The sequence below is a fragment of the Phodopus roborovskii genome, unplaced genomic scaffold, assembly GCF_943737965.1.
Source record: "Phodopus roborovskii unplaced genomic scaffold, PHOROB, whole genome shotgun sequence".
Lineage (NCBI taxonomy): Eukaryota > Metazoa > Chordata > Mammalia > Rodentia > Cricetidae > Phodopus > Phodopus roborovskii.
The window spans coordinates 17729963-17745621 of NW_026126480.1; the positions used below are offsets into that span (position 1 = coordinate 17729963).

Sequence of the window (15659 nt, forward strand, 5' to 3'; positions counted from 1 at the left end):
ACAGCATCTCCTTACTGTGGTGTCTGAGCTTAAACTGAGCTTTTTATGCTGGAGCGTTCCTTATGTCACAGTCACCCTTGCATTCTGACTGCTGGCCATGTCTTCTGCACCCCTGACTTGTTCTCCTGTGGAATGAGTCAATCTCTTCCATTACCGCACTATTGGATTGAGTGCCTGCAGCCCTCTGTAAATGCTTTCTTTTCAGAGCTGGCATTGTCTTTCCCTGTATGTAGGTCAAGAGACTTAAAAGCACTCATTCTTCAGTGGATGCTTTAAATTGCACCCTTGGACAGATAGGCCTGATGTCCTAGATGCAGCCTGTGGTATGCTTTTCTGGATATAGGGTCTGTTCTTGATTGCTGGCCTGCTCGGACTTGGCCTGTTGTTTTCTATGCTTGTGTTTGTCTGTTAAAAGCTGTTTGCCAGGCTCTGTGCATATTATTTTCAACTAGCTCAAGGGAGGAATTGTTATTCCTCTGCTAGAAATGACCAGAGGGCTTGAGAGGTTAAAAACAAAGGGGTTTCCCTGAATCATTCTGACCCAAAGCTTAGCCCTCTCCATGCTGCCACACCCCTTTGTTTTGATTTAAAGAAGCTGGGTGATAAGTTCTGCTCTGTTCTTCAGCTCTCCACTGCTGGGTTATTCTTAAAGACAGGAAACAGGACTGGGGTCAGGTATTCCTGTCTCTTTCTTGTCTGCCTTGACATGGCACTTCTTTCTCCAACAATGAGTCATTCCCTCAGCTTTGCATCTTGGCTGAAGCAGAGCTGAGAGAGCCCACTCCATTACCTTCCGTTCCTTATAGGTCTGGAGCCTCACTCGTCCTCCAGTTGGGGATTATATCCTTGTACCTCAGATCTTCAGTGTACTCTCTGTGTGGTCATGGTCAGGGTCTTTCTGCTGTCCTGGCCTTATGTTGGGGGATCTTATATGGTGATACAACCAAAAACCCATATTGAAAGTTCTTCCCCATCTTGTATTTCTTAACAGGAGGTGTCAGGCTCTTTGATTCTCTAAACTTAAAACAATAGCAACTATTTTATTGTGTCTGTGCATGCCCATGTAACAGAGGTCAACTTAAGGTAGTTGGTTTTCACCTTACCCTTCATTGAGGTAGGGCCACTCTTGTTTCTGTTGCTGCCTGCTCACTGCGGGCTAGCTAACCTTCTAGTGTCTGGGAGATGGTCCCGTCTCTGCCTCACATCTCATCACAAAAGTGCTGTGATTATAGACATATGCCACTGCGTCTGGCTATTAATGTGGGTTCCCAGACTTGAACTTGGGTCGTTGTGTAGCTTGTGTAGCTAGCACCATCTATCCAGCTCACAATTCTCTATTTTGACTACCACTTTCCCACTGTCTGAATCTAAGTATTAGAATAATCCAAGACGCTTGTTAAAAATACAGACTCCTGAAGTGGGTGCATTTTCCGAGGGGTTGATTCCCAGGGCCAGGGAGGAGCCTGGGAGTTGGAGTTGTTTTTGCTAGTGCCTCAGGTGAGAGTGAGGCAGCTGCCAGTGGATGAACTAACTCTGGGAAGTTGCTTGGCTGGTTCACATGTCTGATCATGCTGACCTCTGCCCTGCAGGTCATAACAGGCTTGAAGGTGTCATGTTCTCATCTCTGGAGGTTCTGACATGTTTACTCATGGACAAGGTTTCTTTAACAGTCTTGTCTCCTCTGTCCATATTTCTCACTTCTCAGCTCATCTGTAGAGGCTCTTGTCAATGAGTAGTGAATGAACTGAATTTCAAACACAGAAGCAAACTAAATTCAGAAATGCTCACTTGACTTTCAGTGAATGAAGCTTCAAAAGGCATCTTGGTCTTGGCAGTTACCCAATCCCATTCTGACTTGCCAGTTTTAAAATTGGTTCTACCTCTCACACTACTTTTCTTCTGGGTCCAATCAAGTGATCCGTGTGATCCGTGGTTGAGTCTCTCAATGGTGTCATCTCATTTTCTCTTTATCCCCACACTTGCAGTGCATTTGATGTTTTTCTCGAGTTTGTAGTGTTAGTGATCTTTATATCCTTCTTGGCAAAATAAGTGCTAGTCTTTCTCTTTAAATCACTCTGCTTCTTTGGGGTTTCATTTTAGCCAGGATCCAACCACAGGCTTGTTAGCAGAACTGGGTTGGTTTTATAGCCTCCCCACTCCCCCATGTATTATACCTAGATTCTTGCTTTGTCTGAATATGATATCGGACAAAAGAACTATTATCACAAGATAGACTTTTCCTGCTGTTATTTCAAATTTAGACTCTCATATCACAGCTCTAGCATGGCCTTCCATCAGTCATGGCTCAGTGTAATCCATGCTCATAGCTAAGCGCTGCAGAGATCTGCCCTGGTCTGGTGTGACTAAGGGTCTTACTTAGCAAAAGCCTCTCTTTCCTCACCATAGGAAAGCAAGTATGGGGAGAGCAGGGAAACCTGAACCAGACTACCCTTTTTCCCCTCTCCCACCAGCAAACTATGGATTGTGTTTTTTTAAAAGCCCAGGTAAAATTCATGACTATGAATTCACTGAACCTCTAACATGGGACAAATGGCACAGCAGTTACAGTCATATCTGGATTTGGGTTTGATGCTATCTATGTCTCACTGTATGAGTAAATCTTTATCTTTCTGCTGGACTAGGAGAAATAATCTTAGAAGAATCTTTGAAGCCAGGTGGTGGTGGCTCACACCTTTAATTCCAGTACTCAGGAGGCAGAGACAGGTGGATCTCTGTGAGTTCGAGGCCAGCCTGGTGTACAGAGCTAGTTGCAGGACAGCTAGGACTGTTACACAGAGAAACCCTGTCTCCAAAACAAAAAAAAAAAAAAAAAAAAAAAAAAACCAAACAAACAAACAAGCAAAGGATCTTTGAGACAAGCTAAATGAAAAGTGACTCTTGCAGGGTTTATGCACACAGATTTCCTGATAGGTTTAAACTGAAGTCTAATGTTTAATTTGGCATCTCTCCTTCCAATAGGACAGCTCTTTGCTGGCAGAGCAGAAATACCCTACATTACCTGGGAAGCTCTCGGGAGCCATGCCCAATGGAGAAGCTGCCAAGTCTCCTCCCACTGCCTCCCCACAGCCTGAGTCCTCAGGGAGCAGCCTGCTGAAGCTGAGTAAGTGTCCAGTCCCTGGGTTGGTGGCCTCAGAAACTCTGTCCTAAGCACTTACTGTCATTGTAGCTATAACTGTAGCCCACAATTAGGAATTGTAGGGGCTGTTCCTGGGCAAGTTGTGTCCCAAAGTGGCTTTTAAAGATTACCTGTCTGGATAAGCTGCTTCCAAGTTATTGTCCCCTTTGTCCATTCTTCCTCGAATCCCTGCCTATCCTCTCCACCATCACTTTCTCTTTCCCTCTTAAATATCTCCATTTACTCTTCATGCCCTGCTTTCTTCATCAGTCATCCTGATCTCTCTCCCATATCTGCCTTTGATACAGCCCGTGTTACCACTAGGCTGACAGTATACAGGTTCCCAAGTTAGAGTATTTTAGATTTGGTCAGCAGCAGAGGATTTGATGTGGTCTAGGAGTGAACGTTTTGATGTTCACAGAGTTCTCCCTACCCACCCCAATTCATCTACCTGTCCACTCCCTGGACTATCGCATGCTTTAGTTCTCAAAATCCATTTCTGCTCTGGGCTCCTATAGCTCCAGATAAACCCTTAAGTAACTGTGTTTGGTTATACTCAGACTGTTTTGGGTCATTGTAGAGTGAGCCCTGGCACACCTGTGCAGGGACTACCTCTAATGTAGAGTGTCCCTCCCCCTCCCCTGCTGCTGCTGACCCTTCCTCAGCTTGTAAGGAAGTGGTCCTTGTGGGCCAAGCTTGGTCACCCTTTGCCTTGTCCTTTGTGGGGTTGTTTTCCTTTCTGTTTGAGTTTTTTCTCTTTTGCTCGATGATACTCTTTTTATTTCTTTGCTTCCCCATTACTGTTGGGCTGGACTTTGGCCTCTCTTGCTTCTTCATGTGGCTTCTCTGCTTCTGGGTTGCTGGAGATCGCGGCTGGAGTGTCAGTGCTCCTGTATTAGGTACTGTGACTGTTCCAGGTGAGGTAGAATGTGAGAATTCCTTTGTTTTCCATTTCTGATGTCCTGCCCACATTCCAAAGTCTCCCTCAGTCAGCTCCCTGTTTGAATACCCTGCAATTACTTGGATCCCAAAACCTTACAATTGAGGACATTAAGCCACCTAGATTTGAAACACTGGCCTCAACAGTTTTAGTGAGAGGCTTTGGAGGTGCTTCCGAGCTCTTTGGGTTCCTGGTACCATGGGATGAAGCTCTGCCCTAAAGGCAATACCATGGAATGATAGCTCTGCTGTAAGGGTGGGGTTCTGAAGGTTCCCCTTACTCTCATTCACATACCTTTCCATCCTGCCCACCTTAGGAGAAACAGAAAGTGGCTGGGAAGATGCAGTCATGACCAATGAACTCTCATCTACTTCATCTGGTACCGAGTCAAGCCCCCAGTCTCCTGTGACACCAGATGCCAAACGGAGCCCCAAAGGCATCAAGAAATTCTGGGGAAAGTAAGTTGGTGGTAATGGTCGTAATCACATGCTTAGACAAGGCAGACGCTGTCTGAGTTCCTGCTCCATCACACATTTGCACAGCTGCAAAGCAGGATGGTCACATTCAGAGAGAAGAATGTAAGTTGCTTTGCAGAGAAATGTGGCAGACAGCCATTAAATAGAGCTATTTGCCAGGTGTCTTTCATTCTAGATATCCATATATCCCACATCCCCTGCTCCTGTTCTCAGCTCATACCTAGCCTTCTGGAGAGGTACAGATAAGACTGGGTCCTTCTTTTCTTAGGAGCCAGTCTGTGTCTCAAAATCTTTTAAAGACCAAAAGCTGGGTACCTGCTAGTTCAACTGACTCATTCTGCAAAGAGGCAGAAGCTGGAGTCTCCTCAAAGGCATCAGCCTTCACTTTGACCCTATGAGGAGTGGCTCAAATCCCAGAGTTAGGCTTAGCATGGAATATCAGGGTCTGGTGGAAGCTCTGTTATAGGTCATCTTCCCTGGCTTCAGGGTAGGTACTGGAAAGGGCATCGCGTAGAACCTTTGAGCCTGGCCTGTCCAGCCCTCACAGTCTCTGGATTCCTCTCCATGCAGAATCCGAAGAACTCAGTCAGGAAATTTCAACACTGATGCACCAGGGATGGCAGAGTTTCGACGAGGTGGGCTCCGGGCAACTGCAGGGCCAAGACTTTCCAGGACCAGGGACACGAAGGGACAGAAATGGTAAGGCTCTGTCCAGCCCATCTGCAAAGAGCTTTGTGAAATCTTTGCCAGGATGCAGTGTGAACAGCGCTGAATGTTCCACAGCCCCAGAGGCTAAAGGCAGGAATGTTTCATATAGAACTTATCTGTTGTTCACACTCACAGGTACTGAGGTAAAGCATGAGACTAGCTGCAGCTGGACGGGGTAGAGGTAGGAAGGCTATATTAGTTACTTTTCTAGCTTTTGCAAAAAAAAAAAAAAAAAACAGAAAAACACCAAATCTGACAGGTAACTTGAGAAAGTAGCTCATTCTGGCTTACAGTCTACTATGATGGAGAAGGCATGGACGCAGGAGCTTGAGGAAGTAGCTGGCTGCTCACATCTTCAGCCAGGAAACAGGAAGAGAGGAGATGAATGCTGATGCTCAGCTAACTCCTTCCTTTTTATCCAGCTTGGGACCCAACTGATGGGGTGATGCTGCCTAAATTTAGGGTGGGTCTTACTGCATTTATTAACCCAACCCAGAATCTCTCACACAAGTACCCTGAGACTTGTCTTCTAGGTGATAACATGTCATGTCCTGTTGACAGTAGCCATCAGAAAGGCTGTGATGCCTTTCACACTGCACTGTGAAGGTCTTGTGAAGCCAAACAGAACAGACTGGAATCCCTAAGCTTGATTGGTATCTCTGCTTAACCTCGCCTAACTGCAAGCTGCACACTGTTACATAACCTCTGCTCCTCCTTCCACTCCACACTTGTGAAATGTAGATTGAAAATAAATATTAAAATTTTTATGATAATTTTGTGAGCTACTGTACAGACCCAGGCATCAGCCACACGGCCACTCAAGGGTCAGTATCCTTTTGTCCTTGGAGAGTCTTGGGGGATCCTTCATCTGCCAGTATTCCTCCTAACCACACTGTAGCAAACTGAGCTGAAGGGTGGTAACTGCAGGGGGCTACTAAAGTATGCGTTGCATAGACATAAAAATGCCGAGTTTCACATGACAGTCCCATCATGACCTAGAGAGAGGTTCAGGAGGTGTTCACAATGCAGTTTTCCAACAAAGACAAAAGAGCAGTTCCTGAAACGTGTTCTGTTGTTCACAGACCTGCTGTGCTCCCACTCCCCTGCCCGAGTAAGGAATCCTTGACTTATTGCCATCCCCAAATTTCAAGACTTTGCCAGATCCTTGAGATGCAGTACCTCCCCCACATTTACCTCTCACTGATGGGTATTGTCACACCTGAGTTATAATCCATGGTTGAAGGAGGAGGGTGATAGTGGTCCCTCTAAACTCAGATGTACATCCTCATGAAATAGCAGCCTTTGAGGGGAGTGGGAATCTAAGGGCACAATCTAAAAAGCTGTCAATCGATTTGGAGCCAAAGAAAGCTTATGTATATATTCCATAATTAGATATTGTCATTTGCCTAGCAATCTTTTCTAATTTAGACATTTTGTTTCTGGTTTTTCAGAGATGAGACAGTAAAGGTACCGAAAGCTTCAGTGTTGTGTCTTTAAGGTTTGAGTGTAGCAGGGGAATCTTTGCGCCAGGGTAGAAGAGCATTTATAAGACTAGCAGACATTTCCCTAGCCAGTTTGCTGTGCCTGGGGTAGCAATGTCAGGAACTCCCTTTGCCCAAGGAAGGAGCTGCAGGGCAGGGGCTGATTTGCTGGAATGTCTTTGTGACTTGTTGACTGTGCCAATGGTTGGTTCAGAGAAGAAGAATGAGGAGGTCCTGGGTGAGCTTGCTGTTTGTCTTTACAATGCCTGTGGTAACAAATATGATTGTCCCTGTGGAAAGACTGTTATTACCTTTAAGGAGAATGTAATTACATGCCAGTGCCCTCTGCTATGTAATTTGTAGTTATTTAATGCATAATCTTTTATAAAAAGTTGCCACTAGCACCAATTCTTTTTCCAATGAAAATTAATGTATTTTCACAAAGTTTTATAGAAAATTTCAGATCATGGAAAAGCAATTTTTATGTTTGCATCTCCCCATGTGACATCTTACTGACTTTTATCTCATGGCACACTATGCAGAGAGAGTGTTGCCACCATAGCCTTACCCAAATTATACATTCAAGTGTATTCTCTGTTTAATTTTCTCTACATTTACAGACCTCCACAAGCTTACAGTTTTTGTCAGTTTAATTTTCACATGTGGTGGTTCAGTTTGTGAATTTTCTCTATTAATTAATTAAACTCTGCATATTGAAGTTAAGCCATGTCTGATAATTATGGGTGAGAGAGTTTGGGGCTTATACCAGAATTTTACTTTTGTTAATGGTACTTACATAAATGAATTTTTATATTTATGTATAATGAGATTCATTGATTTCTTAGGTTTTTGTTTGGGTAATAGAGTTACCAAGCTCAAAGCCTGTTCCCAGTAACACACTTCCCTTCAGCAAGCCTGCACCTCCTAATTCCTACCCAAACAGCGCCACCAGCTGGGAACCAAGTGTTCAAATCTGAACCTATATGGCACATTCTCAGATTTCATAGGTTTTGGAAGTTGATGTACTTACTGAGAACATTGTCCTTCAGGTCTTTGGCATCAGGAGGTATCTCTAAGTAGATGCTCCCTACCACAGACATACATCATTTCTCTTTCCTTCCCATTCTCACTGTCAAAGGCAGATAACACTCAGAAGGTGAAGAATCAAATTTCAGAGAAGATGCAATCAGAGTGTTGAACCAGGTGCTGTGAAAATGTTTACACACTCACTGCTGACTGGTTTTTGCCCCCACTTTCTCTTATTGTTAGTCTGAACCATCCTTTGCACTGCTTGGTAATAGAAGAGGTAGCCATTTGTATCAGAATTTTACCTTTGTTAGTCATACTTTGGTAAGTGAAATTTTTCTACTTATGTGTAATGAATGGGGTTCATTGACTCCTTTTTTGTTTGTTTGTTTGGGGGAACAGAGTTTAGTCAGATAGCCAGGCTGGTCTCAAACTTAATATTCCCTTGCCTCATCCTACTAACTGGGGAACTGGCTAAGGAACTGAGTTGGAGAATCACTTAGTTTGTACTTACTTACTAGGCAGAGCAGGACACCTCATGTTGTGTTTAGTTTGGCTTAGTTGATGAGCTGTCCTAGTGTACAGATACCTTTCTTGGTTACTCTTCCTCTCCACTGAGCTAGTGTGAAGGTACAAATCAGAGGTCATACTCTAGTAGGAATGTAGCCATGGCCTCTGCACTGGAAGTATGGGGTAGTGGAAACAAAACCCAGGTGAATATGTACAAAACAAGAATCAAGTCTGGACACTTCTCACAGTCATCAGATATACACAGTTCTAAGAAGGAGGTTTGGTTCTTTTGGATGTATAGTCCAAACAGAAATCCCCTGCTGTCAGGAAGGTGCTTGTTTATAAAGTTGCAACTATGAATGTGCCCAGTGTTCTCCTCGATCTTGGGAAATGACACATTTGATCATCTTGGTTACATTCCTTTACTGCAATTTGGAAAGGTGGTTTGGCATCTTTTCTCTTCCCAGAATGACTTTTCTAGTGTGCTTAGCCTTGGCCCTGGCAGAGCGCATGGGAGACTATGCCTCTGAAAGATGTGGAGGTGACGGCTTTGATGCTGCGGGTAGGGAGATGTACAGAGGAGCAAGTGGGAAGATAAAGACAGCTGTACCGAGATTGCCTTAAAAAGTCCACAGAACAGTTTTCCAGTTATGATCTCAGGAGCACTCACTTCCCTCCTTCACAACAGAAATAAATGTCCCTCTGATACACAGAATATTTCCCCCAGTTTCCAGAAATAAAAAAGCAAATGTAATGAAAACCTATAAACACGGGAAGCAAGAAGAAGAAGTCCTCATGTTAAGAAACAAATGTAGGGCTGAAGGTATGCCTTGGCCAGTAATGTGCCTGCTGTGTAAGCATGAGGACTTGGGTTCAGATCCCCAACATCCTGGTAAAAACCAAGTGTGATGGCACATGCCTGTCTAACCCCCTAGTGCTGGAGGGAGGGGAATAAAGATAGCAGATCCTTGGAATTTGGTTGCCAGCCAGTCTAGCCAATTGGTGAGTTCAGGATTCCTTGAAATGCCCTGACTCAACATGTAAAGTAATATACAGTGCATACACATGCATATGCCCACATATGAGTGCAGCATACCCTTCTGCACGCACACACGAAAGGAACAATGTAAGTATGGTGGCTCATACTTACATTGCCAAGAATTCAAGGCCAGTGTGAACCACAGGATGAGGCCTTATCTCAAAATACTAAAATAAAACAAAGCAAATTTTAAGCCAGAATGCCACATCCCATCAAGAGCAGTAAAGGCAAGAGATAGACTTCATACAGAAGTGGTGAAGAAAACTGATATTAATATAAAGTGAGTCACATGAACTCACTGTAAGAAGGTTATCATATTTTGCTCATTTTATATGCTGTACTGATATCAATAAAGCCAGCGTAAGTCTGATACCCCTGCTGGAAGGTCATAGACAACATACCACGTAAGGGGTCTTGTGAACTCAAAAGTCTAAAATTGGTCACTGCATTGTAAAACCTGAGCTGTGTACTGTTACCCTTTATATATTACTTTAATAGAAATTTTCTGAAATATCACCAATGGTTCTGGAAATGCATATGACATTGCCAGTTGTAAATTGTGGCGCTGATGATGTTTTTATTAGTTCTTATAATTAAAAATGAAGGCTGGTGATACCGCACTATTGTGGAATGCTTGCTTAGTATGCATAAAGCCCTGAGTTCCATCCCTGGCACTGCAGAAAGTGGGCATAGTGGTACACACCTGTAATCCCAGCAATCCTGAGTTGGAGCAGGTAGAAGAATCAGAAGTTCAAGGTCATCCTAAGCTGCATTAAGACCCCATCCCCTGCCAAAAAAAACAATTAAGCATTAGCAGTCAAGCTAGAAAGTAGAGTGGGTAAAGTTCTTCTTCATAGACAGTGTTATAGAGCCATGGGTGTATGAAGAAGTGGTCAGAGTCCATGCCTTAAATGTAAGAGTGAAAAGCACTACAGAGAGAGCTATAGTTAGGAATTCACTTAAAATTTTTTTTTAAATTTTGTGGAAGATTTCATTATGTTAAATATGTAATTTTTTTCTCAATGCAAATATTCCCTAAATCGATATTCAAATTGTATATTTTCTATACAGAGGGTAACCAAATTCTAGTCTTATAAAACCTGAATCTGTACCTATTTGAGTCCTGCTGAAAGCCAAGCTCTAGGCTAGGAGTGTTCAGTACTTACCTTAGTATTTATTCTAGGATGCTCGCTTATTTCTGGTCCTTTAAGGAATTCCCTGTGTAAGGACAGCTTATCCAGGTATTCAAAAAGTTCTTAAAATCATTCCTGCATGGTAGGGGTGCAGCTGGCCCTAGGCATCTAGGACTTCTGTATCTACCAATAGAACTGAATGAGGCTGGACAATATAGGTAGTTCTACAACCGTTACTCTACTGGATCTGCATGGACTTTTTCCTTGTCACTACCTAACAATAAAAAGTTAACATCTGCACATGCTGTTTGTATTGCATTAGGTGTGACAAGTAATCGACACATTATTTATTTGGGAGGATGTGTGTAGGTTATATGTAAACATTACATTTTATATCTGGGGCTGGAGCATCCTTTTGGAATCTATCATCCATGGGTACCAGGGGAGAATTGTTCTTTGTTAGAAGGTAATCTCTCTGAACAACTAGTGCCCTAGATCCATAAATCCCCATTTATATTTAAAACTGAATAGGAAGTTGTTTTGTCCCCCCATTTCCATAACTCATAATCTGCCATTGCATTTACACGTCAATTGAAAAATAGATGTGCTTAAGAATGGATGCTTTTTAATACCTAGTCATCGTGTATAGGAACATGACCTAGCTCTTTATTTATTCATGTTTTCTTTTATGTTGCTCAGTTGAGTGTTGCAGGTATGTCATCCCATTGTACCTCTACTCAGCCAGACACACAGCCAGAGTGTCCATTCTTCTTAAGGCAGCACCTAGAGAGGTTATGATTCTAGTTGGTTTGGTGGGGATGTACTTCAATGTTTTAATAAAAGCTGTAGTATCCATATGGTTAATATCTAGAAAATTGACATTTGCATGTAATGCTCATCTCTCTCTCTCTCCCTCCCTCTCTCTCCCTCCCTCTCTGTCTCTCTCCCTCTCTCTTTCTCTCTCTCTCTCTCTCTCTCTCCAATGACTGGGCTCTTGAGGGTTTCTAGGTGGGAAATCATGTCATCTGAAAAGAATTGAGTTCCTTATTTCTCTTTTCTAAAACTGTACTATTTTTTAAATCATTCTTAGCTGAGTAATCTTTCAGACCGATGTTATTAATAAGCACTGATAGACACAGTATTCTTGTTGATTATAATGGAAATGCCCCTGATATTTCATTATAAATAAGGCACACACTTCTGTAAGTTACAAGAGTTTTGGCTTGAGTTTTCCCTCTTTTTGTATTAGAGAATGGACTGTCTTTTCATAGTTTCCTAAGCAAGAATGTTAAGTCTTATGGACAAAATGATTTGATCATAGGTGTTCAGTGCATTTCTGGACTTATGTGCACTAAACAGGTCCCCGGGGATCATGGAGGCTACCCCATTCTCAGAAAAGCTGCAGTTGAAATATAAAACATGTTATTAAGGTGTCCCTAGAGTCTTACAAACATGGGTGGGTTGTGCTATAATGCCATTCACTTTGCTGGCTCTTCTTTTAAAGGTTTTATTTTTTTTTTTTTTTTTTGAGGCATTGGGCTGTGCAAAGCCCCAAGTTCCTTATAACAGATGTGTATTGTTCTTCTGCTTCCCAGTGATGTCAATGCCCCCTTTGCCCAGTGGAGCACAGAACGTGTATGTGCGTGGCTAGAGGATTTCGGTCTGGCTCAGTATGTGATTTTTGCCAGACAGTGGGTGACATCTGGCCATACACTACTTACAGCTACCCCTCAGGACATGGAAAAGGTAAGGGCTGAGCATGAGAAGAAGCCACTCCTATTTTCCCCTAAGACAGTGCATGGGGAATAGTGCATGGCTAGGTGATGACTTCCATCTACTTCATATACACAGAGGGTGGGCAGGGAAGGCTGAGATTCCCTATTGCTATAGGTTAACATCTCAGGGCACTGTGAAAAGATCTACCACCACCCTCAAGCATCTCCATGGTGACATGACATCCTCTGAGGACAAGCTGTCTACCAAAACTTCATGTGTTCATCTTTTGCTTTCAGGAGCTAGGGATTAAACACCCCCTCCATAGGAAGAAGCTGGTCTTAGCAGTGAAAGCTATCAATGCCAAGCAAGAAGAGAAGTCTGCACTGCTTGACCACATTTGGGTGACACGTAAGGACAGGCATATATTTATTAAGACTGTTTCTGGTTGTTCTGAAGGGCAAAAGAATTTCCCGTTGAATGTATGCCCCAAAGATGGCAGGTTTCTTATGAAAGGCAGTGGATGCCTAATGTTTTGGAGTAAAACCAGAGCCTCAGTGGTCATTGTCGCCTACATTGACTGTTCTTAGGAATCTTAACACATTTATTTTTGTAGGGTGGCTTGATGATATTGGCTTACCCCAATACAAAGACCAATTCCATGAATCGAGAGTTGATGGGCGAATGCTGCAATACTTAACTGTGGTGAGGATTTTCCCTTAAGTATTCCTATTGTTCCAGTGAGCACTCAGTCCAGGTGTCCCCGTAATAGTTATTTTAAACTTGATTCCTTCCCCTTCCTCACCTGCCTAAGGTCCTGATATAGTATCACTATTACATAAGGCATGCCAAATGCCAGAGTACAAACCGTGGTGGTATGTGGAGCTGTTGAGATGTCTGTGAGCACCTTTCTGAGATGTGGAAGGTGTGTCTGTGTTTGGTCAGGAAAGAACTGCTAGGGACTTTTGACAGCTTAGAAACTGGCTTGTCAACCAGAACCTTTCTCTTCCAGAATGATCTGCTCTTCTTAAAAGTCACCAGCCAACTACATCATCTCAGCATCAAATGTGCTATTCATGTTCTACATGTCAATAAGTTCAACCCCCACTGCCTGCACAGGAGGCCTGCTGATGAGGTGAGGGAGTGTACTAGTTGTCCAGGTGGCCCTGACTCAGGGCACCTGCAATATCATGTCTGAGAAAATGGACCATGGTACTTAAGATTCTGGTACCTGTAAGTCCACTATTGCTTACACGTTGTGTCTAATGGTGGTCACTAACCCTCTGATACCCCCACCCTCATTCAGGGTAGTTTTTCCAAGTCATCATAATGGCCCAGTGATTTGTTACAACATAATACATGGGGGAAAGGAAAGACAATATGGAAACATGGTGTCATAGTAGGCTGAGGAGGCAAGGTCCAGGGAACCAGAGGGGACAAGGTTCCAAAGTGCTAGACAGTTCAGAGTGTGTTACTCTCCTTACTGGTGTAAGATTAGCCTTCAGCCTAGACATGTAGGATCTTACTAGACGGGAACTAGTGTCGACAGATGCAAAGGACCACATATGAGTGGTACACATAATTATGTTAAACTTCAGGACTTCGTGGTGGGCCCAAAACTGAACACCTATGAATCACGTTGACCTCCTCTTTTATGGGTAACTTTAGGGATTTAAAATGCCTACCTTTGCCTTCTCTCCTCTTATTTCCCTGCTATTTAACAAATAAATCTTGCAGGCCTTTTTTTTGTGAGTGCTGACCCTTTTGAAGCCCACAGGCCATGTGAAAATATGTAAACATTATTATATTTTACAAAAGATTTACTTTTTATTTTTGTGTATGTACATGTGATATGTTTGCAGATACTCACAGAGGCCAGAAGAGGGCATCCGATCTCTTGGGGCTGGAATTATAGATGGTTGTAAGCCACCCTCTGTGGGAGCTGAACCTGGGTCCTCTAGAACAGCCATCTCTCTGTATCACCTGTACTGTCTTGATGTGGATTCCCTTAAAATATTTGTCCATACCAAAGAGTACTTTACTTTCACCTAGAAAACACTTGGCTCATAATTGATTCTTTAAAATTCTGTTGGATAACTGAATAAAAACAGTTCATTTGTGCCCAAATTAGCCAAAAGGTTAGAGCATAATTGGATGATGAAGTCAGATATTTAAGTATAAACATTGCATTAAAATTCAGTAAGATACTGATTTCTTAGAACTGGGCAGGCCCTCAGGCAAGTGGCCTGGTTGGCCTGGGTTGCAAGGCCTAAGATGAAGCATCTGTTGAGAGGTGCTGACCCCACAGAGGACAACATGGAGCCTAATTTCTTCAATCTCCTCCATCACAGAGTAACCTTTCACCTTCAGAAGTTGTACAGTGGTCCAACCACAGGGTAATGGAGTGGCTGCGATCTGTGGACCTGGCAGAGTATGCACCCAACCTTCGAGGGAGTGGTGTCCATGGCGGCCTGATTGTGAGTGGCTTTTTGGACCCACCCATATGTCCTGGTGTAAACTGGGCCATTCCAAAGCCACCTTTCCATCCTGGTTTTGTTTCTGTTGCTATGTTAAAAGTATCCTGTCGAGAAGTGACATAAGGGAGAAGGGGTTTATTTTAGCTCGATTGCAGGCGTCAGTCCATGACTCCAGGGCAGTTGAAGTAGCAGGAGCATGAGACAGCAGGTCACATGACACCTGCAGTTCAGGGGAGAGGATGAACACATGGATATTTAAGCTCAGTTCCTTTCTTGACTCTGACACCACCTAGCAGCCAGCCCATGCAATGGTACCATCCCTGTTCAGGACAGGTCTTCCCACCCAGTCAACCCAGTTAAGAAAGATCCCTCACAGTCATGCCTGCAGGCCAACCTGATCTAGGCAGCGCCTCCTGGAGACTCTTCCCAAGTGACTGCACTGTGTCAAGTTGATGACTGAAGCTAAGCCTCATACTTTATAAGGGTCGGGCATTCTAGTAGAAAAAAAAAAAATGAGGCACTTCATTTGAACCATTTTTACAGAATTTGAAATCTCAAAGTATTTCTGGTTGAGCATTACTGTACAGAAAGAACCAAGATTGCTTCTGCAAGAGCTTCCTCAGCTTCAGTCCAGAGGGTTCCAGTTATGCTGGTGGTTACATTAGATCAGCCTTGGACAAGGCAACTCCACCTGATCCCAGAGGAACACGGGGGCTGGGGAAGTGAGGGGGAGGTCACCATATGTAATATCCTGATTGCCATGATAGGATCTTTATCACTACTTAGCTCTGTCAAGTGCCAAGGCCAGAGGGGAAGTGTGGAGGTGGTGGCTTAGATGCCATCAGAGAAAACTGGAAAATAGCCTTATCAAAGAGGCCTGTTGCCTGGTAGCCTGAAGATGAAGTGGTCAGCCAACGAACATGCTAGTCTGCTCAAAGCCAGGCCGCATGCTGGGGAGACAGAGTGGGTGGGACACAGAACACAGCCTATGTTCTGGAGGCCCAGGGAATAAGTTCTTAC

The 15659-nt window shown here is 43.5% G+C and overlaps 1 protein-coding gene across 1 annotated transcript in view; it reads left to right on the forward strand.

Moving 5' to 3' along the window:
• The window catches only part of Ppfibp2 (PPFIA binding protein 2), a 146261-nt gene that overhangs the window by 125815 nt on the left and 4787 nt on the right, over positions 1-15659 (forward strand). The window contains exons 15-23 of the mRNA XM_051192650.1: positions 2980-3121; positions 4003-4035; positions 4393-4534; positions 5123-5251; positions 12045-12195; positions 12462-12573; positions 12779-12867; positions 13175-13297; positions 14514-14639. Of these exons, the coding sequence (XP_051048607.1) occupies positions 2980-3121; positions 4003-4035; positions 4393-4534; positions 5123-5251; positions 12045-12195; positions 12462-12573; positions 12779-12867; positions 13175-13297; positions 14514-14639 (1047 nt within the window). The remainder of the gene's footprint in view (positions 1-2979; positions 3122-4002; positions 4036-4392; positions 4535-5122; positions 5252-12044; positions 12196-12461; positions 12574-12778; positions 12868-13174; positions 13298-14513; positions 14640-15659) is intronic.